The sequence below is a fragment of the Rhyacophila brunnea genome, unplaced genomic scaffold, assembly GCF_057557595.1.
Source record: "Rhyacophila brunnea isolate RB1 unplaced genomic scaffold, BYU_Rbru_1.0 scaffold_11, whole genome shotgun sequence".
Taxonomy (NCBI): Eukaryota; Metazoa; Arthropoda; class Insecta; order Trichoptera; family Rhyacophilidae; genus Rhyacophila; species Rhyacophila brunnea.
Window position 1 is genome coordinate 1718776 of NW_028232763.1, and position 25662 is coordinate 1744437.

At 35.8% G+C, this 25662-nt stretch overlaps 2 protein-coding genes across 2 annotated transcripts; one reads left to right on the forward strand and one right to left on the reverse strand.

The window, feature by feature from the left end:
* Positions 1–4775: 4775 nt before the first annotated feature.
* Positions 4776–18026, reverse strand: LOC147078272 (uncharacterized). The gene is made up of 7 exons (XM_085958009.1): positions 17410–18026; positions 13574–13888; positions 11189–11348; positions 10125–10369; positions 9049–9197; positions 7933–8037; positions 4776–6135 (listed from the first exon to the last, which is right to left on the reverse strand). Exons 1-7 carry the CDS (start codon positions 17889–17891, stop codon positions 5903–5905), a joined length of 1689 nt encoding a protein of 562 aa, XP_085814135.1. The 5' UTR covers positions 17892–18026; the 3' UTR covers positions 4776–5902.
* Positions 18027–20445: 2419 nt separating this feature from the next.
* On the forward strand, positions 20446–25258 carry LOC147078273 (mesoderm induction early response protein 1). The gene has a single exon (XM_085960517.1). It carries the CDS (start codon positions 20691–20693, stop codon positions 21936–21938), a length of 1248 nt encoding a protein of 415 aa, XP_085816643.1. The 5' UTR covers positions 20446–20690; the 3' UTR covers positions 21939–25258.
* The last annotated feature ends 404 nt before the right edge of the window (positions 25259–25662 follow it).

Consider the following 25662-nt stretch of genomic DNA (forward strand, 5'->3'; position numbering starts at 1 on the left):
GTTTTTAAAATTCAAGAAACCAAGCCATAATACATAATACTAAAATAATACTCGTCGATCTATAAAATATCTAAAATTATGCAATTAAATCATACATAACTTGGATATTTTATAGTGATAGAATAATATTTTTTATCTATTATAGTTTGGATTAGGCAGGTCTGAATTAAAAAAAAAAATGAACCAACAATGTATGCAATATGAATTCTTAATACAACAAAATAAAAAATAAGTATGAATGAAAAAGTGTACACAATTTTGTCGTATCTTTCAAAATATACCAAAACTATTATGGTTTGGTTTTTTTCTTTATACCATGTCCGATCCTAATAAGATCATATGGGCCTCCACAGAGTAGAGGTTTGTGTTAACAGAATTTGTTTTTATGAGAAATGGATGTCAGCCACTTGCTCAACATTTTAGAGCCATACTCTGACTCATACACAAATTGAAAAACAATGTCTACTTGCCAGACCTAGGATTCGAACCTGGGACCCTCGACACTATAGGCCAACGCTTAAGCCGCGCGGCCATCGAGGGTGTATGGTTTGGTTTAGGCAGGTTTTAATTGATTTTTAAAAACTTAACGACACCATCTGTAAATTGCAGTCTTAGTTCAATAAAAAACAAATATGTATGACTAACCACGTTTAATGTGCACTAATTATTTATGGCGTATCTTAACAGCCTACCTCCAGCCTTCGCTACTAATCAATAGTAATCATTAAAATTGTGTGAAGACATCTTGTTTTGAATAAATGAACAAAATATGTAACAATTTGGTGCCAAATATGAGAGCTACGGATATATTATTTTTATTTACCTATTACAAAAGAGATGTCTAAATTATACTTAGTGTCCAATATTTCTTTTGGATCAAACTTTTTTTCTTCTATACATTTACATAAAAATTTGGCTAAATTTGTTGTTAAACTGGTCAGGGTTTTTTTTGTGACTTGATCATTATCTAATTGAAGCCTATGCCTATGCATTTTTACACGATTAATCAGGTATAACAAAGTTTTCGCATCATTTTTAATAAATATATTACACGTAAGTATTCAAATTAATATATTGGTTCCGATCCAAAAATTATTTCATATTATATAATATAATGCAAATGCTAATATATGTACATACATTACAGTAATAGTTTTCTCAATATAGACCAAATAAAACTTTTTTTATACAATTTGTGAGCACAAAGAATGGTCAATTCTAATGCTTAGTCAAAGAAACACCTTAAGGCTAATTTAATAGTACAGAATGATATCAATACATTATTTAGATTATCAATCTGTTCACGTGACATTCAAAATTATATTTACATGATAAACATTAGAAATCGCAAGTTCAAAATGTTCACATGACATGAAAAATACTACATAAAAAGAACACAATTAAAACAGTGGGATTGCACGATCTAAATCTTGGAATTCGTTGTATGTAGAATATTGTATTTTTGTGTCACCAGTATGTATAATGCATGGAGGCATCCACATATTTTTGATGAACTTAATCAATTTTAACATTGTTTAGTGTGTGTTAGACACCACGGTATGATAGAATTCATCTAGCAATTTATGCACCCATTGAGCAACATGGTCGTCCTAATGCCTTTTCAGCCATGTTGTGTTACTCTTAGTTATTAGATCTCTTTAGAGTCTATAATTCGTATTCATACATAAGCAATATTTTACACTTTAGGCACGACGAGTGGTCACCTTTGCATATGTTACACCGAATGTGCGAAATTGACTATTACATGAAATGGGCAAAATTTTGGCTAATTCTTGTAATAGTCAAGCCTGTTGCCTTATTCATGAATTAGGTAAATTTTCTGCTGAGTACATGAATTCGCCAGGGTATGGTATTCTTGAACTGTCAACATGACAGAAGAAAAAGTAAATTTAATACGGATGGTTTTATTAGTTATAATTGGACATAATATAATATTATTATTATTAGGTTAGGTTTTGTAATTCTGAATTAAATTAATCAACTGAATGTCCATTTTGAGGTTAGCTATCAAGTGTCACCAAACTATCACAAACATTCAATCGACCATTGCACGTTTGATACCCAAGCACGAATCAAATCGCGAAAATACTTTTCAATAAAATTCTTCCATTATCATAAGTTCTAGATTTTTTTTGCGCATAGTAAATGGATATGAACGTCATTGTAGTTATTGATTGGTATATTTTTATATTATAATCAATGACATTTGACACATTTGTTTAGTTTGATTAGTTGCAAAAAACACCACCGGAGCGCGATCATCTATTTTTACCATAGATAATATACGTACATTTTGACCAATGCTCATGCATTTGATACATTTAGTTTAGTTGCAAAAAATACCACCGTAGCGCTACTATCTAATTTGTCCAATACATGAACTAGGCAGAAAAATTACTGCCGAATTCACGCACTCTTCAGATATTTTGTCTAATTCATGAATAAGGCAACGGGCTTGCATTTTTCATGATTTAGGCAAAATTTTGCCCATTTCATGTAATATTCAATTTCGCACATTCGGCGTAACACATATACTATTTAGGTATCAGAATGCACTTCAGTTGTCAGATTAGTTGTGCAAGCAATCTCGTCACACATAATATGCTATATTCTCACATGTTCGATTTTTTTCATTCAACTTTCTGTTAAATATTGAAAAAGAAATTGATAGGAATGTTTCCACATATCGTTTTAGTTGAACTGATAATCGCAATCAAAATGGCGTTTTGTGAATTTGTTAGTTTTGTAACATTCGTTCAACCGTTTTTAGATAAAGACACCATACTTAATTCAGAAACTAAAACAATAACAATCAGTGACGCACGACAATCAACTAATTACATGCTAGTCGAAACAAGTTTAACTTGCTGATGCGAGTTGCTATCACAGAGTAACCAGTTGAGTTGAATAATGATTCATTGTTGAATCGACTGAAAGTAGAAAGGAGGTCGATTTCGTTCAAGTCAACTTACAAGTTGATCAACTTTGTTGAAATATGGTTTCCACTTACCAATTTACATTCAACTGGCATTCAACACACATTTAAAAGGCAAAAACTGACGGGGGCCTAAGCAATTTATCATGTTCATTTACCCAGACATACAGAAAATATTATGAAATTGTACATATTATAACCGTAACTTGTAATAAGTATTAAAATTATTATGATCTTTGCTTGAATTAATTGACAAAACTGGTGGTGTATTTTGTGCTCACAATAAAAAAATTAAAACAGAATAGTCAAATTAAATATTATTTACATTACAATTATTAAAACAAACTGAACCGAGTCTAGATAAAACTAGTGTTTACAAAAAATATACATAAAGGGAATAGACAATTTCCTATGCACTAGAACTAGACATTATTTCATATAACATTTAATTAATACATTCTTCAATCACATCACATTAATTAATCAATAATTCGTCTGATTTTAAATACAGACAATTTTTTGACATTTTCAAGGGAGCATATCATATCACAAATACATCATTTTAAAAAACAAAACAACTAAAACATATCAGGGTATATCGATTAATTGACTTTGTATTTACTAAAATGTTGACTCCGACATCAATATAGACTATCTGCAATAATTGATTTTTGAAGAATATTAACATCTGTCAATTTTTTTAGGTATGGCAACATTTACATGACGCGCCTTTATCATACTAAGCATTATTATTTCGTAAAAAAACGTAACATATAAGAATTTTTTACTGCAGTATTGAAATAGGTAGTTGAAATAAGTCCAACAATCCAAGGTACTGTTATTTTTAACTGTTTTAAAAATAGAAAAATACCATTTATTATGTTATTTAATTCTGTATAAAAATGTAAAACGGAAATATTTATATTTAAGTTAATCTATTTTATTACAAAATAATAAAATAGTGGATGCAACCAAATGCTTGAGACTTTCACGGTTGTCTCGTTATCGTAATATATTTTTTGGTTTTCACCGCGTATTTTTTCTCCTTTCCTCGACGTTTCCGGCTCGTTGGCTCTCTTGAGAATGGCATCTACAACGAGCCCAAAGCGTTGAGGAAAAAGGTAGGAAGAACACACGGTGAAACCCAAAAATCTGTTAGTGGATGCTAAACCGAGAAGCACTTTACTATTCTAAGTGTATATGGAGTTGTTTTTATTTATGCACGTGAAATTCAATACAGAATCGGGTTGTGATTTACGCGTGCATAGATTGTACACTTAATAGTTTTAGTGATAACATCTTACTCCGATTTTCTTGGTTAATGCCAATATAAGTCAGCAGCGACACACCCTACGTAAAGTACTCTAAATCTGTTACATTACAGGATATGGTGAAGATCAGTGGTACACAAACTTGTCCGCCATGCCATATTTTGAAGCCCAGACTAAATTAAATATTAGTATGCAATTTGCTTTCATCTATTAAATATGACTTTTAAAATGTACTGTACGCCACAATATCTCGCTATGACTTGGTGAGCGACACATGTACCTAACGATGCGAGTTTAAAAAATATACCTGGGCGATGCTGTAAACAATTTAAAAAATGGATAAATCGACCCTGACTAAAAAATTTTTGCATCACCGGTTAAGATAGTCTAGTGTTTATGGCATTCATGCGAAAATGTATGGTACATATACAGTTCTTAATGAACCGATAGAGTCAAAATCATCAAAGAGACAGATAGAGTAGTTTACATATGGATATGTCAAAACTCTTTATAACGCAAGTAATACACATTAAAGACAAACATTTCTTAAAAGATATACTGATGAGTTTTATTGCTTTTAAAACGCTAAACCGAATATCTTATACACACATGAATAGAGTACATATTTAAAATTTTTACATAATTTTGAAAGGAATGCACTAATACTAAAATTCCAACGATCACCGAGTGATTTGCAGTCCTTATTGCGATACATATTTACATCCATACGATGGTCAGAACCTTCTAAAACAAATCTCGCTAGCCTCTATAAATCATTAAGCAATCACATAATTCATTTTAACTTTAGATTGATTTGTTAAATTTTTCTTATCGTTTATAACCTGCCACACGTAATTTCATATTCGCCTCTTCCATTTTAGTAGATGCAAGCATTCATTTATCATTTTATATCATTAATGAAATTCATGAAAAATGCCTCCACTATATAAGTACATAATATATTAGGTAAAGTGACTAAGAATCATAAATCCCAAAACGTTAACGTTTATGATATTCAATAAATTATTACTTATACAAATTCAATAGTGGAAATTAAATTTCTGTATACCTTAACCACCAATGGCTAAGTCCTCTGCGAACTGTTTTATACGGCTAACTGAAAAGTAAATTTCTTTCGATGCTCGATGGGACCTTTTTGTCATTATATTGCAATACTATTTATCACAACATACTTCGTTTCATGCGAGGTACGCATATTTTATCACATTTAACAATCAGAGTTTAGTCTCTGACAAACGACGCAATCGCATAATCTGTGATAAGATAATGTATCTAGAATTTACTTCATTTCATTTTTTTTAATATACTAAATTGTAAATACGTATTTGTATACAAGAGCCAACACCTAGAACTGCATGATCTTGCGCCATACAGTTTCGCCACTACACAAACCATAAATACTTAATAATAAATATCCAGCAGCAACCTGTCATAGCGACTCGATAAATATTCTGATGGATACTCAATACAAATCTAATGAATCAGTATGCAGTTAATAATATTGAGAATTATTACAATATACTTTGATTGAGATAAGTTTAATTTCCAATATTGAGATTGTGAAAATTTCGAGGGTTGACAGATTCATTTAGTCACTTTTACCAGTTTCGAGTGAAATCTTACAATTGACATTCGACTGATATTAGTTACACGGCTAACCGAATACGTTTCTATTGTTAAACTTATGATTATTGGCAGAGTTGGTCTGGTTGCCGGCCAAAGCCGTGAAGATGACGTCGTCGTCGTCCCCGTTGTCGAGGCTGAGGCTGTCTCTCAGAGCGGCGTCGTCCTCGTCAGGCAGGAGAGTCTGCAACGGTGCCATGGAGCCGTCGCCGGAGCCGTGCACCACGTGAGGTGACTCGTTGAATTCATCCAATTCTTCCATCCCTTCAACAAGATAACTATTTATGACAGATTGCTCTTATATAAAAAGAGATAAATTACCACTTCTCCTCCGAAGTCAAGCATATGGGTCTTGAGGACAATAATTATTGTAAGCAACGCGATTAACCGTAGGGTCTATGCGCTGGAAACGAACACACATTGCAAAAAGAATCTTAATTATCCTCATTGAGTCTGTAATACTGATTATATTATGTACAAAACCGTATTATTCAAGAATCAAATAAAACTGTAAAGTAGGTAGTCATTTTCAAACTTTTTAATTTCACGGCTTCAAAAAATGTATGTTCTAAAGAGTCCTTAAAAGATTTCCCTTCATTATTAAAACCATTTTTTTTGGTATTTGTTTTTAAAATTTTAAAGTACATTTTGAATTAAAAGACAAATTAGGTTTTTAAAAGGACTATTTTCGTAACTGGATGTATGCCACAAACGCGTTTATGCGCTCTACAAATCTGTGCATGCAAGGCCGGCCATAAAAAATTAGCATGTCACACTGTACTTTACGCACACTACGCTAGCTCCAGTCGATTGTTTTAAATAAATTAATATATTGTACACGATATAATGCCATCTCTTGTAATCATTGTGACATTCTTAACTGATTTACAAGTCTTTATGATATACTTTTATTATATTTCTAAATAATAATGTTTCTGTGGTAAGGGAGTGTGATGATGGGTAGGTTACGAATGAACAGAAGGGTTTTGATGCGTGATAAAGTAGCCCAAATTTATTATCCCTTAACAAACAAAATACAAATTCAATTACAGATTGTACAACGAGAAGTTTACAAATAATATTTACGAAGATTGTGTTTGCAATGAAAATTACTTTACGTCGAAACGAGAAGCGTGTAATTAGTTTGAACAATTTGAAGGTACCAGATACTGTTGTATTGTGACATTTGTTTTTATATTAAAAGAAGACAAAGAAAATATCAGAAACGGCGTGGTTGATTGACCATTGTTTTGTTCCCACACCGTGGATTGTTTCTTAGAAATTTGTCTGCGAAATTTGACTATGACACAAATGTTATCAATTAAATAATGGATTTCTCACTACAAAGTAGCAGAAATGCACCATTTACTTGTTAATTCTTGTAATACGACAGGTGAAACCTGACACGTAAACATTCCTTTGGACTGCGGGAAATGCTTATACGTCGGTTCGCACGGACGAGTTTACTGATCGTAAAAAATTATATTGCTGTAAAATTAGGTTTGCAATACACTTTAAGATTAGTTATAAGATGTACATATTTCTAGGTTTTCTTAACTATGACTTAAATGCTATGGACACGTTGCACGTTGTCTGCGGAACCTCCTTCCACCCTCATTTCTAAGGTTTTATTTTTCATAGAAATTCATGGCCCGCTGGGTACCATCATTCTAATAAATTATAATTTAAAGGCATTTCAAGGGTTAAGTAAAGAACAATTAATATTTTCCATAGTGATAAGGGAAGAGCAGTTTACATTTTGTTATCGTCTAAAGAAAACAACAGTCACCGAAGTATACAAATCAATTAATATGATCATCCATCAGTACCTACATTGAATTAAAATTGTCTGGTTTTGTTTTTCAAAGAGCCTGCAGTGCCCGTAGAAAATGCTTGCGACGCTCCAGCATGTCTCCATAGAGAGCAAATTGATCCATAGGCATCACGTCAAAAATCCGGTATCAATGTTTATTGAAAATAATGTACAGAGTTCATTACCGATTAAAAATAATTTTAGTCTTACCAAAATTCGAATAAAGTTTTAATGTGTAGTATTTTTACCTGAATATGTGGCGGCTGTTAATAGCAGGTACTGTTCAGATCTTGTCGGCCAAAGCAGGTGAGCCATTACACAGAACGCCATGCAGTCGGCAGAATACGTTATACCTGTAATAAAGAATACAATTTATATTAAAGACGCAAATGAAGAAAATTATAAAAATAATTCTTAATTCTTATTAGATTGGGTATCGATAGGTGGCGATCGGTGGTTCCCAAAATTCTTGATTGTGGTTACATTGAACTAAAAATCTACTCTACAGACCTACAAACTTATCTGAAGAATGGGATGGGGGAGCCACTGTCGAAAACTACCCAATCAAGACTCGTAACTGGACAAAATCTGACACTCGAATGAAACTTTCAAATTGGCGTCCTATGGTAGTTCGTAGTTGGCCATTCTACAGATACGTTTGTGAGTGTGTAAAATAGTGACATTTACCATTTTAACCTGTGTTGAATGGTTGCTTAAACCAATGGTCACTGCGGACATACAGTTTATATTGCGATAAGTGAGTGATGACACTGATGACTTAGCCGGCTCGCACATCACAATGCGCCTTGTGTGCCTAACGGCCATAAATCAAAAGTTCTAAGACTTTCGACGAATGTTGCATCGTACATCCTCGCACATCTGCCCAGCGGCAAACGTCAAACACGAAAAAAGAGAAGTCTCTCGTCTGCCATTTTTATTGTGTTGATTGTATGAACAAACGTCAAACGCTCACCGCGATGAGCGAGCAATGACAGTGTAGACAGAGACAGAAACAGAAATGGCCGATGGCCGCAGGCTGTGCGCTTGCGCGGAGGCGACATTCCCGAGATCGACATGCACGCTTTGGCCATTGCAACTAGACGAATGTCGCAGGGTCGCAGAGTTGCAGTTGCATCGGCCAATCTGCGAAGGTCCATTTGATAACGTTTGTTTCTTGGTTTACGATGACGTCACATCGACGAATTCGTCGTAAGACGCATGCGGCGAGTTCTGATGTGCGAGCCCTCTTATGAATACCATTTTTATGTGAGTGATGTTTTTTTAATAACATTGTGAGTAGTGCAGTGCACTTGTAAGGTGTTTGAGCAGCTGCCACTGATAAGGTATACATAGAAAAATCTTACCAAGAAGAAATTTAAATCTCCAGAGAGGACTTATTTGTAGGGCGACAAGGGCGATGATGGGCAAATATATAAACCACACCAAACTGGAAGCCCCAAAATGCAGCAAAAAGTTCAACTTCACCATGTTGTGCTCGTACAGCATTGTATTTCTGGAATAAAATGAATTAAATTATAATGTCTGAAGATTAAATTAAATTAAAGTTCAAAATGTTCAGTTTTAAGAGATCGGCTTGTTTGCCCAAAATATAGAGAGTTGCAAATGCCACAATTATTGAAGAACCTATGACCTCTTTCTGCACGATAAATAAATAAATAAATATTGATTGAGATTGCTCAATATTTGCCTTGACTCATAAAAATAAATTAACATTTTTCAGGTTGAGACGTTTTGAGGTAATTGTCACAGATAGTATGAATTAATCTATTATCCCATACGTAAGTAACAAAATTATATGTGAAACTAACGACACCTTTAAATATTGAAATGAAATTATCGGGTCTATAATCATAATTAATATTTTTGAAGGCATGTCATTAGTGTTGCACTTTGAAGAGATAAGAAAATAAGATTAGTGTGTTACTATATTATACTTGTCTTTATAGCGGTAAACTGGATACTTTTGACAGATCGACACCCACATGCGAAGTTGTCAACAATGCGAAAGTGAGTTTCTTTTTTAGCATAAAAGCAGTAACTGTGGTAGGTAGATTCTTTCACTGCCTTTTTGCTAAGAAAATATCGGTTACTGCCTTTTTGTTAAAAATGATGTCAGATGGCAGATGTCCAATTTTTTATTAACGATATTTAGCGCTTTTTCATAATATTACTGCTTTCTTTGTTCACAACTTAGATGGAATACAAAATTTTCTCACAGATGGCATTCACAACTCAATTTGCCATTTTTTCGTTTTACTGCCTCCTTCCTACGAGCGGCAGTATACTGCAACTGTACTATAAAGAAATAATTCAACAATGTATTGTAATTTATGCAAATGCTAATCCTTTGTGGCTGCGTCTGAATGTAGATATCATGTAATATAAATAAAATAGACTATACATGAATCGTGATCCGTACCGTAACTCATATATAAACCAGAGCATTATCAAAACTCTGAGCGCTAGAATGAGCCACCCTGGCCACGTCTGGTACTCGTCGATCTCCTCGATGATGTCCACCTCCGTCATGTTCCACGTGTACAGCAATATGTGGACCACTCCGTAGCACAGCCAGATGCCAAACACGATTGGCTTCCATGTCAGTTCAAGTCGTGTCACAGCCCATCCTTTTGCCAACAGCAACAGTAGTAGCATAAAAAGTGCCTACAAAGTTAAAATTATACTTCTTTATATCATGTTTATTTTGATGTTAAAGACCATATGCATAGTCATACTTATTTATAGGTGGGCCTATGCGTTATGTAGCTGATTTTCGGGCGAATTAGATAATATAATGAATAACGAGTTAAATGAGACTAAGCCGGCTCGCACATCACAACTCTCCTTGTGTGCCTGACGGCCATAAATCAAAACTTCCGAGACCTGCCGGCGAGTGTTGCATGATACAACCTCGCACATCTGCCTAGCGACATCGACATTCGACGCGCATCGCCGCTGCAGCATTCGCGCGTACCCCGAAACGTCAAAATATTATACTCTACAGTCCACTCTATAGTCCACGCCTTTTCGATGACATCTCTATTGCAGTGATCTCGCCGTTTATAATCGTATATACATCTGTGTTTTTCGATTTCCTGCACGAATGAGATGTTACTTCTCTTGTCTGCAATTTTTGTCGATGTACGGAGAAACGTCAAACACGGCGACAGTCTGGAGAGAAATGGCCGATTGTGCGGCTGTGCGCATGCGCGGAGTCGATATTGCTCGATATCGACATGCAGGCTCTGGCACAACGCGTCTCGACGCAAGCGGTAGCAACATATTTTTTTCAAGCGTCGCAGTTGCATCGGCCAATCTGCGAAGCTCCATTTGATAACGTTTGTTTCTTGGTTTACGATGACGTCACATCGACGAATTCGTCATAAGACGCATGCGGCGAGTTCTGATGTGCGAGCCCTCTAAAGTGACAGCTTAATGAAAACTTAATTCACTTTTTTAATAATCAAACAATCGATTGCTCACCCTACTGACAATGTCTAATATGTCGCCCGCTATTTCCAAGTTGGCGTAGCCCACTCCGTCGAAGGCGAACTTTACAGTGTGCACGACGATAAAACAGAGAGCTATAAATTCCAGAAGCAGACTGCAAGTAAACAATTTCGTCACTGGATGTCGCTGACTCCTGAAACAACATAATTCAACAAAATATTAAACCTGATGATTTATAGATAGCTTCTTGATGACTTAGTACTTATTTTATGTTTATTTGTGTCAACATATTATGTGGAATGTAATATCATTTCCATGTAAACAGAACCAATTTTTTACCAATTAAAAGTTTGACGATAACACAGTTTCCAATTTTTTAAACAGCCAATTGGTCAGTATAATACCAGATATGTGGACATTATTTGTCATAGAATAAGATTTTGGTTTATCATTAAAATATAATAATATATTACAAACAAATAAAGTCTGACCATCTATCTGTGTGAAAGTACAGTAGAACCTCGATTATCCGGATTATTTTTAATATTACTGATATGTCATCAAAAAGAAAACGCGTCGTATTATCATTAAAAGACAAATTGGATATAATTGATGCTTTGAAACGCGGTGAATCGGGACGTTATCTATCTAATAAATATGGTGTCGGAACGTCAACTATCTCGGATATAAAAAAACAAAGTGAAACTATTATGAAGTTTACTAATTATTGTTTAAGGGGGGACATGCTCGTCGAAGGTCAAAATTGAGTTTTTATTGTATTTTCAAACCATGATCCTGGACACTCCTTAAACGTTGTAGATAATCTATTTATATAATTTTGAAGCCTTATTATCCTTTATAGTTATTTTAAACATTTGATGACTGCATAAAGTATTTTTGTTCCATAAAATAGTATTCTTTTAAACCTCTCGCTCTAATGTTTTAGAATATAGTCATATTTCGGTACATAACTGTGCAGTGGTGTTAAGATTTTTTACATTTATTAATTTTTAAACGCATTTATAAAACCATTAGTATAATTTATTACTAGATAATTTTTGTAAAATATTCACGATAAAAAATTATATTGATAATCTCTGTGATCCCGAATTTGACAAGAATTAGGCAAAATCTAGAAAAATAAAAATTATTCGTACTGAATATACTTGTCTTTCCCTGTCAATTATGATTTTTTTTTCGATTATCCGGACTATCTTCATCCACAATTAGTCCGGAAAATCGAGATTCTACTGTATTAAAAATTGAAAAATGAGTTGAATATGCCAAATTAACCACTGTACATATGCATAAATAAGAAAAAGGATGAGTTGAATTAACGCCTCTGAATTAATAAATTCCACCACAGAAACTTAGGAATCTCCATTTGTATGTATTGAGATTTGGTTGGGAAAAGTAGTGATTTAAGAGTTATTTCCCTTTTCCCTTCACATGCAAATATAGTGTTGGTACACTGAGCTTTGACAACAGATGTTTGCTACGGATACTGGGTATGTGGTGGGTGGTATGACTTTAGGAGTAATGAGTGTGAGGAAAACACTGAGAGTGAAGAGGCGACATTGAACCTGGCTCGGCCACATGCTGCACTTTAACCTGGCTTGCCTGTTCTTCAAGCCAACTAGATTCCGGAAGGCTGCTAAATACTATCTATAGAGTGTATACAGTGTATCTAAAGGATGCTGGTATGACCTGGAATGATGTTTATTTACGCGATTAATTGTATTAAGTTGCTAAATCCATGGAGTTTCTACTTTAAATAATATATTCTAGGGGCGGCAGGTTATATGAAAGTATGGTGAAACAAACAGTTTATATAAAAGTATGGTGTGGCAGGCTGGTAATAAAGTTGCGGCAAAACTACGTAGGTACGTTATGATGACAGTTAAAAGGCCAAAGTAAATCAACCGTGATGCCCTGCATTTTTTAATCGTGTCGCTATTTCTCGTAAGTTGTCGGCTATTGTTGGCCTGCTTCATTCAGTTGTATGAGAAAGCTGATTCTTTGCCCCTTTTTTTATTTAATACCTCTATGGGTATATTATTGACAATACAAGGTGATGATGAGTAAAAATGCATTACAGGCTATCCTGAAATAATTATACATGAGATGAACTGTCAAGCCATGTCATTGAACCATAATTATTATTAACATATTAAACAAGCTCATTGATTCAACACACCATGTGCAGAAAATAAACAATCATGAGTCATTTGAAATATAAAATCAAAAGAAACACGGTGGTTACTCTAACGGTCTAATCAACTACTCGTACTTAAGACTAAAAATGTTCCTGAAATGACATTAAATAAAACTTCATAAAGCTCCATCTAATATAGTCGAGACTTTTGATATAAACCAAATGACAGTATAATCCACATAATAGATATAAAAAAAAATTACCTGACTGCATACAACTGCAACGGCACCAATATTATATAGCACGCCCAGAACAACAAATAGAGTTCAACCGTATTCTGTCTGTCGAATGAGAATTGATAGAGAAGCGTATTGTAGATGGAGATATTGGGGTTTCCGTTCACCACCCAGAAGTCATAGTAGATTTCTTTATTGCTCTGGGTCATAGGGTATCGGGTCTTGTTGGATGTGACATTCCTGAGAGCCCTCTCTCTCTGCACAAAGGCTGTCTCATTGTAGTGGTGCCATTCACATGTTGTTTGGTTTCTGTAGCATGCTACCATAGAAATGTACCAAAATCTGAAACAAAAACAAATACAATCGAACATAATATATTATGCAACACCAAACAATTGTGCAACATCTGAGATTGCATAAGTTTTTGATCATGTGGTAGATATATTAAACATTTGTGCAATATATTGTGGCAAAAAAGTGTGTATAAAAACGAAATCAAGTTGACAGCTATCACAAGACACAAGAAAGGAAATCAGTGTTCATGCACGTGGCTGCAACAACCAGCCGTTTGCTGGAGACAAAGACCACAAGAGCAACTCACTCAGTGACCAGAGTGTGGAGCAACCAATGGGATAGTATGTTTCGTATAACACATTTCTACACTGCAGAAACAAGCAGTCTGCGGCCAGGGAAAACGATAGATTTTGATGTAGAAATATTCATTACAGAAATAGAGTCAGAACACATTCTACAATCAATTATTATTTCTGCAGAACAGCAGTCCAGGTGCCATCATAGAAGATAGTATTACAGAAGAGGATGGTCCTAATTACAGGGGGCTTACTCAGGATCCACCAGGATTGGCCAGCGCTGATAAGTTTTTTTGTCTGGGGTTGCCCTATTGGTATATTGTCTTTGGTCTCCCACTTTCTGACTGCTAGCAATTATGGCCAAAGATTGCTCAGACCGTAAGACACCTAATACTTTCTAGCATGCGTGAGTACCTACTCTATATTATATTTATTATAATATTCATTCAGTTTATTATTTTTTACTAACTTAATGGTGGGAGTAAATTTATGCTCTAAAAGGGTTGAATAAGTTTGGGAAACTCTACTTTAAACAATAAACAATGGAGGGTAATACATAATATTTAATGATGAGTACAGATAAGCTGATCACGAGGGATACATTTTGGACACAGTTGCGATAAGCCGAAATTTAAATATCAAGGAATTGAATTGAAAACAAATGAAAACTACACAAAATTAAGAAATAAAAATCGTGCATACTTATCATAAAAGTAATATAACTGCAATAAACTGAAAAGGTAACCTACAAAAGAAACTACATAATTAGTTTGCCGATTTGCGCGTGATTCTACTCATTATGACGATTCCTGGCACGTGGAACTTGTTAAAATAACTGCAAGACAATTTTATCTTTTTTTAAATTCGATCGCGATAATATAACAAAGTCACATTTTCCGTGGTCACGCTGAACGAGGGTTACCTGTATTCTTATAATAGTTTAGGTAAATTGTAAACTTTTGTAGTTCCATCTCCATGATTGGAATAAAACAATACAATAAGTCAGATAATAGATTAATTATCATGCTGAGTCAATAATTTCCTACTAGTTTGGTTATCTTATGTAGGTACTTACACTGCACTCAATCGCTGTGTGTATATTGGATTTATCATTTTATAAACAAAGACATTGCAAAAAAAAACGTTTATATATATTATGCACATTCTGGTCTACAGATAAGCTGTGTGAGTAAATGGGACACAATATTTTGAAATCGAGTTTATTGTTTTTAAATTGATTAAATAAAAATATGTGTCATATTATATTCATATATATACGTGTTTACTGTCATTTAAAAAATGTGTACTTTCAATACAAAATCATAGGCCGACCAGCAAAGGCAATGAGTACTATTTTTTAGAGGCAGAACACAATATATCTGCACCACTTCACATTGGAAGGAGATTTGAAACATGTATTTATTTAAGATAAGATATCTTATTTATATATATATCGATGACTAGAATAGCTAAATAATTAATACAAAAGTATTCAGGAGAATGAAAAAAGCATAATTTAATATTACATACATTATTCAAGAACGTCACAAAAATGTTAGCCGATGACAACAAAATCGATACAAATATTTCACGTTTAGTAACATGTTTTATTATCATCCAGCAGATGAAAATTTTAACGATCGCAAGTGAAATGGCAGTGATTTATACTTGTGAGGGCTGTCTCGTAGAACCTCGGTTATTCAGACTTCAGAATATGTTTTGATTCATGAATTCAAGAATGAAAACCTAACTTCATAGATGAGAAAGATATGGTATCTACACAGAATTAAATCACGAAATTCTGTACTAATTTATTGAAAAACTAATCGTTTTCTTTAATGCCCCTGCTCCATTGGAATGTGAGTCAGACGGTTTACACTTCTAGGAGTTTTTTTCACATGGATCACCCCAAATCTGCAGACTTTTAGGTCCCTAAACCAAATCTAGGTGGAAAGCAATAAAATATTTTTTTAAATTTTATTAAGCAAGTGAGTAATATAAGTAAGTACTTACTACCTTATTTCACAAATATAAGATATTTCCGATATCCTAAATTTCCAGTATTTTGGGATCAACAAATCAGACAAAACATTGGAATTCCAAGACCCAAGTACTCATGGTGAGATATTTAAAAGAAAGAAACTGGTCACAAAAAGGAAGACTTTTTTTTGACCGTGTCTGATCCTAATAAGATCATAGGTATTATGGGCGTCCACAGGGTGGAGGTTTGTATTAACAGATTTTGTTTTTACGAGAAATGGATGTCAACCACTTGCTCAACCTATTAGGTCCATACTCTGACTCAATACACAAATTGAAAAATAATGTGTATTTGCCATTCAATAATCATTGACAAAACATAATTCATTTTAGTGTATTGATTACTTTTTAAATTTAAAGTATCCGGTGCAATGACATTAATATGGACGAAGCATCTGGAAAAAAAAATGACACTCACTTTTTTGTCGGGTCTGCCGAATGGCATAATCTGTTCTAACGCCATTACAATAAATAAAGGTGATATTGCTATAAATTCCCGATGATTTTTGTCGGGTCTGCCAAATGGTTCGGTTCGAACGGGTTTGCTCAAATGAACATTGCTACTAGAAACACTGTTCTAATGCCATTACAATATCGATATAGCATAATGGAAATTGCGTGACGTCTACCTATACATGTGCGAATATCGCTATCCGCGAATTTACTTGCTAGCTACTATATTGAGTGCGTTGTCCATTAATAATGTCATTGATCCGGTGATATACACATAACGTAACATTATATTCTATAATATCTTATGTACATTTAACATAGTTATCATTTCACATATCGACTGATTAGGATAAAATTACAACATGTCGGAATGTTGCCTCATACATTGTACAAAATCCATCTTATTCTTATACTTTCACCCTATATAATGTGTTTACCTTGCCAGACCCAGGATTTGAACCTGAGACCCACGATGCTAATAAAATAATAAGAATAAGCGATATAAGAATATAGTGAGTACAAAATCTGAAAGAAATTATTAATAAAGTGAAAAGACTTCAAGGATAATACTTAATGCTTGCCTATAACATTCAATGTTTAATACTTATATTGCAATTGTTTTTTATTATTGGAAACCTGAAGGCCGATACATAATTAATGTTTAACTGTAGGCCAAGTATTCAACTATGAGTTCCCACCTATTTACTGATATTAATCTACATTATACAAATGAGGAAAATGTCTCATTGGTAGAGTGTAGACTGTATTGGTAATTATTACCTGGGTTGTCCAAGATTTTGGATGACATATGTGAATTGATTTCCTTTCACCACATTCCACGGAGTATCCTCATCCGCGCATAATCCGCCGTGTTTACAGGGAATAGCTCTCAGGTAATCTTGTCCCTTGTCATTGCACTTGGGGTGGTAAGCTGTCACATTCAATTTGTGAAACATATGTTTGCATGCTTTCTCTTTGTCGACCACATTTCTGTTGTTATAATACTCGAGGAAAAGCTGCCTGTCGAGGACGGCGAGCGTTATCGGCACGGGATATTCGTAATCGGAGGTGATATTTCCGAAAATATATCCGTACGAATCCCTCTTGGAATGGATGTCAGTCTGTTGAAATCCGAATTTCGTCAAGAATTTGAAGAAGTCGTCCGTCTTGAAGTCACCTTTGACGTGAACGGCATCCGTGACACTCAGACAGAATAATAACAATAACAATCGCGCAGCTAATCGCAAATTTAAATTTGACATAATTAACACATTTTTGAAAACAATCACGCTGCTCAACCTGACTAAACTAGTGTTTCCACTGTTTCCCAAATTTCACGCGGTTCCAACATAACATAACAAAATATGCATGCCTCGAAATCTGTCAGCTCAGTCAATGTTATCAGTGTTGCCAGACCTGTCAAAGCAACTCCTCTGATTTCGAAGAAGTTTAGATAGGTACCTACCTCTTTCGACATTCAGATGATACAAATTAAATTAAATTGAAGACCATAAAAATCGTAATTTTATAATTATTATTGCTTTCCATTTTAAATAACACGCAAAATATTTTTTCTCTTTTTAGGTAGGTATACTCAAACATTACAATATTTTTGTTGTTGTTGAATTATTTGTCTATGGTGTAGTCCAGTGGTTTGAAAATGGAAAATCGCACTGTGAACGCTAAACGTGAACGTAAATGAAGTAAATAAAACTTTTCTAAACTTAATACAATACCGACCCCGTTCAGTGACGTCCCGTAGGGCTAGGCATATTTAGCATCGCTTAGGGGTGACAGTTACTCGCACGGCGGTAAATCGAAGAGAATTATTTGTTATATATAGAAATAGGTCCTTACTTATCTAAGCTTAGTAATAACAAAAATATTATAAACTAAAAATGCATAATTTGTATTTCGGGTCAGATTATGGATCTTATAGGTTGAGCGAGTGACTAACATCTATTTTTCGTAAAAAAATCTGTTAATACAACCTCTACTCTGTGATGTCATTGGTGGAGGCCCATAGTATGATCCTCTCAGGATCGAATACACCACAGGAAGTACCTAGCAGTAGTCATAATAATATATTTTAACGATATAATCTTATTTTCACAAATACCTACCGGTACTAATAGGTAAATAGGCACTGTAATCAATAGAAAATACCGAAAACGATAGTACATTTTTATTGTGATTTGAGTATCTAGGTACCTACTTTCAAACATTGCATTTACCTACATAAGACTATTTTAAACATCAATCCGTAGTTAAAAGATTGTTTAAATCGACGCACTATTTATAAAACATAGAACCTAATTATAAAAACGTAGGTCCATAATAATTATTCGTCTTAATAAAAATATGGGCACCATAATAATAATTGTGTTGTGTGTAATCTGTGCATAGCTCTGCTGGTTCATTGTGTTATTTACGTGATGACATACCTACCGACCTAGGAACAAAAAACGCCAGGAAAGTTTTTCATTTTAATGGTTGAGTATTGATGCTATTTTAATACTGTATTTATGATGTAGTACCTATATTAAATAAATATTAATGACAATTTTGTTTACATGTTTGCACAATAATAGCATATTAAAAATAGTGTGAAAATAAAAAATCTGTGTGTTGTTGAATGATACAAACCAAATGTATCGAAAAAATATCAACAAAATAGGACATCAGTTCTGATGATTTGGGTAAGTGTCTAACTTATATTATATTAATTCGTTCGCTTTCTAGGTATATTATCTAAATTTAATTTTGTGTGTTTTCGTGGTAAAGGTATGTAAGTATATTGAATAAGTAATGTATCCATCCTTCTTAGATATTATTTGAGTCATGAAAGGATGATAAAAAATACTGTATACAATTAATAATGAAGTGGCATTTGTTAGGGACGTCACTGATTCCGTTGACACGTGCATGGATTACTGCTGACGGTACGTATATCGCGGCCATAATAAGAAAATGCACATGTAAACACATAAGTATTATCGTGCAAGTTGCAAGATTACATGCATAGATAATAGCGCCTGAATTACTGGCATCAATAATGTGTACTTATTTTAATGAAGGCTGTTTGACTTTATTTATTATTTTAACAGACAATAATAACACAAGCAAAAACAGTAAATATAATCGTCAACTCATTACTGAGACTTGTCTAAATTTCATTTGTTTCTTTACTTATTATTGTTCAAATTAATATACCTAGGTATTATTAAGCCGCGTTGACACGGTCCAAGTACCATCCAAGTGACAGCTTCATACTATTTATTCCTATCCAAGTGCACTCGTATGAGACATCTTCGTACTAATCATTCCTATCCAAGCTACTTGGACCCCGTCCTACGCATCCAAGTTAACTTGGATAGGAATAAATAGTATGGAGCTGTCACTTGGATAAGACATCTTCATACTAATTATTCCTATCCGCTACTTGGATCGTACTTGGACCGTGTCAACGCGGCTTTATGAACCAATCAAATCAAGCGTTAACACAATTATGTTTGTTGCTGTATCGTTATATGTACCTAATTGCTATTATTTAAAGTCGACAATTGCATGACGATCGTTGAATCTGGTTGGGTCTGCAAACCTTAACAAAGGTAACGAAAGAAAATTTCAAATATTAGCGTAAATAAAAATAATTTGAATGTGTTTTTTAAATAACGAATGTGAATAAATTTATAATTTCCAACATTCTGTAATTAAAGTTACAGCGATTTGGCTGCCCTATTTTCTAGTCTATGGTCATGCTCTCCTCGAATCTCGAATCTGTTTTACCGACGCAGTTTCTGTTGTTTCGTGCGAATTGGAGATCGGACTGTCTATGATTTCGCTTGTCAGTTTTGTCATAAATATTCTCCTTTTCAAACACACTCGCCGAGATTTACAATTTATTAGCGTGATTATGTTCGACCGACCCCTTTCTTGAGACGCTGTGTAGTTTTCCGCAAAGCGAAGGCCCTTTTTTGCACGAGTCCGCTCCGTCGGCCCGCGGCTGACGTCCATGAGAGCGTTCCCGCCGGAGTAGCGCCCCGGGTCTACCTCTCGTCATGTCGGACTGCGCGGTCGCCAAGTCGGCGGCCGACCGCGACGTTGGCGCGGAGACGGCCGCCGACAAGGCCCTCTTCGAGCCGACGGCGGAGATGATGGTGAACGACTTCGACGACGAGAGGACCCTCGACGAGGAGGAGGCCCTCGCCGCCGGGGAGAGGCAGGACCCGACGGCCGAGCTGTCGAGCCTCCAGAGGGAGGGGGACATGCCACTCGAGGAGCTGCTGGCCCTGTACGGATTGAACCAGCGGGAGGCCGCGAGGGCCGAGCGCGCCGCGGACATCGTGCCCCGGGCGCCCGAGGTCGGCGCCCGCGAACCATCCGAGGAGGACAAACCGGAGCCTTCGCCGCTGCGACGTTTGTACGGAGGCGACGGAGAACCTCCGCGCTTCCTACGTTCCGTATCCAGACCGCCCTCCGAGGAAGAGGAGGATTGCGACTATAGCCCGGAGGAGGACGACTGGAAGAAGACAATCATGGTGGGGAGCGACTACCAGGCCTGGATACCGGAGGGCCTCTGCGGCTACGACGACGCTCCGCCTTACGAGAATGAGGACCGCCTGCTCTGGAATCCCGCGGCGATCGACGAGGCGGCCGCTGAGGATTACATGGCACGCGTGGGCGCCCTCACCCCGGCTGCGGCGGGGGTGGGAGCTGTGCCCGCCGGGCCCCGTCTGCGTGACGATGAGCAGGCTCTCTACTTGCTTCAGCAGTGTGGCCACAGCGTTGAGGAGGCGCTGCGGCGGCGCCGGATGACTGCGGCCGACGCCCCCGCCGCCTCTCCCGCTTCCCTCGGGCTCTGGTCCGAGGAGGAGTGCCGCAACTTTGAGCAGGGCCTCAAGGCGCACGGCAAAGACTTCCGTCTCATCCGGCAGCACAAGGTACGCACGCGCTCCGTGGGTGAGCTTGTCCAGTTCTACTACATATGGAAGAAGACGGAGCGCCACGACATGTTTGCCAACAAGGCCCGTCTCGAGAAAAAGAAGTACAACATGCACCCCGGCCACACCGACTACATGGACCGGTTCCTCGAGGAGCAGGACGGCGGCGGCGGTCGAGAGAGGAGCGCCTCCCCGGGCGGGGTGCAGGCGGGAAAGGGTCCCGGGGACAGAGAGAGGGAGGGGGACGCCCCGCCGGATCCTCTGGCGGTGGGTGGACGCGAGGTGTTCTCAGAGCTGCGGCGGACCTCTCCTGCCTTATCTCCCGGCGCGGACGACACGGACCGGGACACGGACGCCGCCTTATAGGGAGGCGGCTCGCGGCTGGCACTCCTACGCCTCCGCCTCCGCCCCCAAGGGAGACGTCCAGGGCGCGACGGTGAGCGTTGATTCTGTCGGAAGTGTCGCGAGTTTGACGAACGATTAGTGAAAGACGCTTAATCTTCGAAATGTGATCTCGAGTCGCGTTCGAGTGCTTCTTTGTGATCGCCGTCGACTAACCGACGCCTATTCTGTTTCTTCGCAAACAATGACATGTACATTCTTCATTATTCTTTGCTCGCGTAGCCTTAAATACTTCTATACGTGATTCCTCTCCTTTAGTTTGATAATATGTAGTATATTTCCATCCGTCGTCTGTGCCGCCTCATTAATTTAGACTGAACCAAATTCTAATATTAATTGCAGGATTAAAACAAAAACAAATTTAACAGTTCGGGATACTAGTTGCAAAGTTAGTTACTTCCTTTCTTTTCAATTTTTTCATAAAAACTGCCTGTCATAATATTATTATTAATGATTGCAATTAGAATATTTGCTTTGACTATTAGAGAAAATTAGAATAAAGTAACTAAATAAAATCACGTCAAACACAATAGGTACTATACTAATTTATTATTAGGCAATTATATTTTGCTGTTGGTTTAATCTTTCATGAATAGTCAAGAATCAAAAATTATTCCAGTTCTTTTTGAAAAAATACAAACAAATCCTTTCCGCTTAATAAAACTGAAATGAAAATGCAGCTTCTTGCATGTAAAACTGATCAGTTTATACTTAAATGCTTAAAAAGTCGTTTTTTTCTAGCTATTTATTGTATAACTGTAATAATTAAAATACCTCATAAACAGAAATGTGCAAAACAAAACCCATTCTTTCGGGCTGTCTCAAACTAAATCTTATCGTTCAATACTTACTTTTTAATTTCTATACAAATATTCCAAAAGAATGTGACCGCATTTCTTTGTCCAATACCATGCCTTCATATGCCTAACCATATTATAAAATACTGTGGCACATTAGAACTAAGTACAAAAAACCTTGTTTGAAATGAAATACCAATATCGTCTTCGCAACTAACTTACGATTTTATATTTTTATTGATAGATAATCAACAAACACATAGAAAAAGTAGCTAGTTGGTGAATACAAAAATTTTAACAAATGTTAAATAAATTAAAAGTGGAAGTAACTGACTTTGCAACTGATCCCTCAGTTGGTCTCTTCTGCCTACATATTTTTTTTCAGACAATATCGTTGGAAGCTTTTTTAAAGTAGTAACCTTAATTGAATGATCAGTACACCGACCCTCGAAAAATTACTACAACGTACATTCGCCATATTGAAACCCCACCCGCGGGAGCATGATTACTGGAGTTACAAAGTTTCTTGAATCCTCATTAGGTTTAGTGGCCTAAAACATTATTTTAATGTGAATCGCTGGTAGAGTACCTAGTATTTTTTAGTCCTGACGGCTGAAAAGTCGTTTCAGCTACTCTAAGGCCCTCCTCCCACGGCGCACCTGAAATCTGATGGAACTGGTTGGTCATGGAACTCAAACTGACCAATGTGATGCTTCACACACGGCGCTACTGGAACCCACTTGAAATAATAATCACATAATCTCAAACTGTCAAACTGGACCATCAGCTGTTTTGTACAAAAACCGACAACACGCACGCTGCTGTGTTTACTCGAATACAATTAGATTATTTCAATTTTACTTATCTTGTACTTTTGACATCTTAGGTTGTTATGGTTTTTATAGCATGACGCTTGTTACGCAGTGCTACCAATTTTGGTATGAAGATATGATTTTTCACCGAATCTGTACCACTGTTTTACGGTGACTGGAAACTTTGGAGACCGCGCGACTAGCATGTCGTGTCTCTTCGCGACCGTTTTGAAACTGAGAGATTCCAGTCTCGCCGTCAGCGAAATACATTAGCTAGATACTGGTTGGAATTTTAGTTTCAGTTCCGTCGGATTTCAGTTGCTCCGTGGGAGGAGGGCCTAAGGTAGATAGAAAGAAACTATACAAATCAACACCTCCTACAAAAAAGGTCGGAACTGAATTTTTGGCTATTTTGACTTAGTTGCCTTTTATTAAATAATTTAAAAAATGATAAAATGATAAATCAAAAAAAAAACAAATTCAATCAATATTTTATGGTCACATTAAAATTTATTAAAATTGTACTATTGAAAAGTTACCATTTTACAACTCCGACCTTATACGTAGGAGCTGTTGATATATTATGTGATTTGATTAACCTCCGCACACCCTCTGAAACAACATTTCATATGTATCAGGTCTAAAAAAATACTACTTACTCTATTATAAATTAGAGCGAAAATAGATAAATGCCAATCTATATTGACAACTACTTGCCTCCCAGAAGTCGATTGTCCGGCTGCAGAAATTTTAGCATCCAAGGTAGCAACGTAAATTCAACGCTGTAAAATGCCGAGTTGGCATTTAGTAGACATTTTAAAATTATGAACACCTTAAATGTGCAGCAAACACTCTGGAATAATGTTCCAAATAACACATCGCATCGGACGAACCGGTTGCTGTGGTTAATGGTTGTGTTTGCTTGTATTTTTAATTATATCATGGAGTAGTTCAGGTGAACTAAGAGTAGAATTTTTTGGGGTCGGTTTACACCTGAATTGAAATTACACATGCCTAAATATATGTATATATTTGTCTCGAATAGCAGGTATTTCATTATTGGTCAAGTCTTTTCAAACAATCATACTGTATAAAAATTATTTCACAAGTAATAATATTAATTTTATCAAAAGAGGTTAATAAATTTTCCTGTACCTGCGTCATTGTGAGATGTTCTGTAATGTATTTCTTGATGTTCGGTTGCATTTACTTACCCCGTTATTACGTAATATTTGTATGTAGAATATTATTTAGTCTTGTAAAATATTAAGTGAATAGTTAAGTAAATGAAAATATTTTAGTTAGGAAGACAGAAATCTATATAATTATATTTGAAGAAAAACTGTTGTTTTTCAATTCAGTAATATTTCTTTCTTATTTATAATCATTTTTAAATCTTAATTTTATATTTATATGAACAAAATGAATATTAATATGTGCACCATACGTTGAGTAACTTGCGGAATAAATTAATTAAGTATTTTTGTAAATAATGATTTGTGTACATAATTTTTAAATACAGGTTATACAGTCGACTCTTGATTTACCGAGGTTTATGGGAAATATCTATTACAGTAGAACCTCGATATAACAGACTAATCGCGAGCCTAATACTAGAAGGTTCTAAGTGTTCATCTTTGAGAAAACAAACCCAACAATGAAGTAGTATTCTATGCTGCCTCAATGTTACTTTTGCTTCGCCAAAAACAAACACTTAGAACCTTGTAGTTCTCCACTCGCGTTATGCGGGTGAGGGGTGTCCATCAAAGCCTAAAGTCCGTTATATAAAAACACAACAAACACCTGTTTATTCGTCTTCGGTTGATATATCCAGACACACCCGCTGTGGAGTGATGTTAATGTTCGATTTCAACGCGTTTGTTTTCGGTAATTCTGTATTGAAAAAATCGGTGTGTGTACCGTACGCGCTTTGGAAGTTATACTTCTTTGCCGTAACAAAACTTGTGATTAACTAGATTCTTCGACTAGCTCTTAATTATTTTGTTATATTACACTCAAGAAAAAGTTTATTTCTATACACTTTAACTTATATTACTAAATTATATAATTATTTATCCT

What these genes read in the sequence shown, in the direction of transcription:
- LOC147078272 (XM_085958009.1), bottom strand. Translation starts at nt 17,891, where the DNA reads ATGTCAAATTTAAATTTGCGATTAGCTGCGCGATTGTTATTGTTATTA. An exon ending in CAAAATCTTGGACAACCCAG is followed by an intron (nt 13,889 to 17,409) that starts GTAATAATTACC and finishes TTTTTGTTTCAG; the next exon opens with ATTTTGGTACATTTCTATGG. An exon ending in TATTAGACATTGTCAGTAGG is followed by an intron (nt 10,370 to 11,188) that starts GTGAGCAATCGA and finishes TTAACTTTGTAG; the next exon opens with GCACTTTTTATGCTACTACT.
- LOC147078273 (XM_085960517.1), top strand. Translation starts at nt 20,691, where the DNA reads ATGTCGGACTGCGCGGTCGCCAAGTCGGCGGCCGACCGCGACGTTGGC.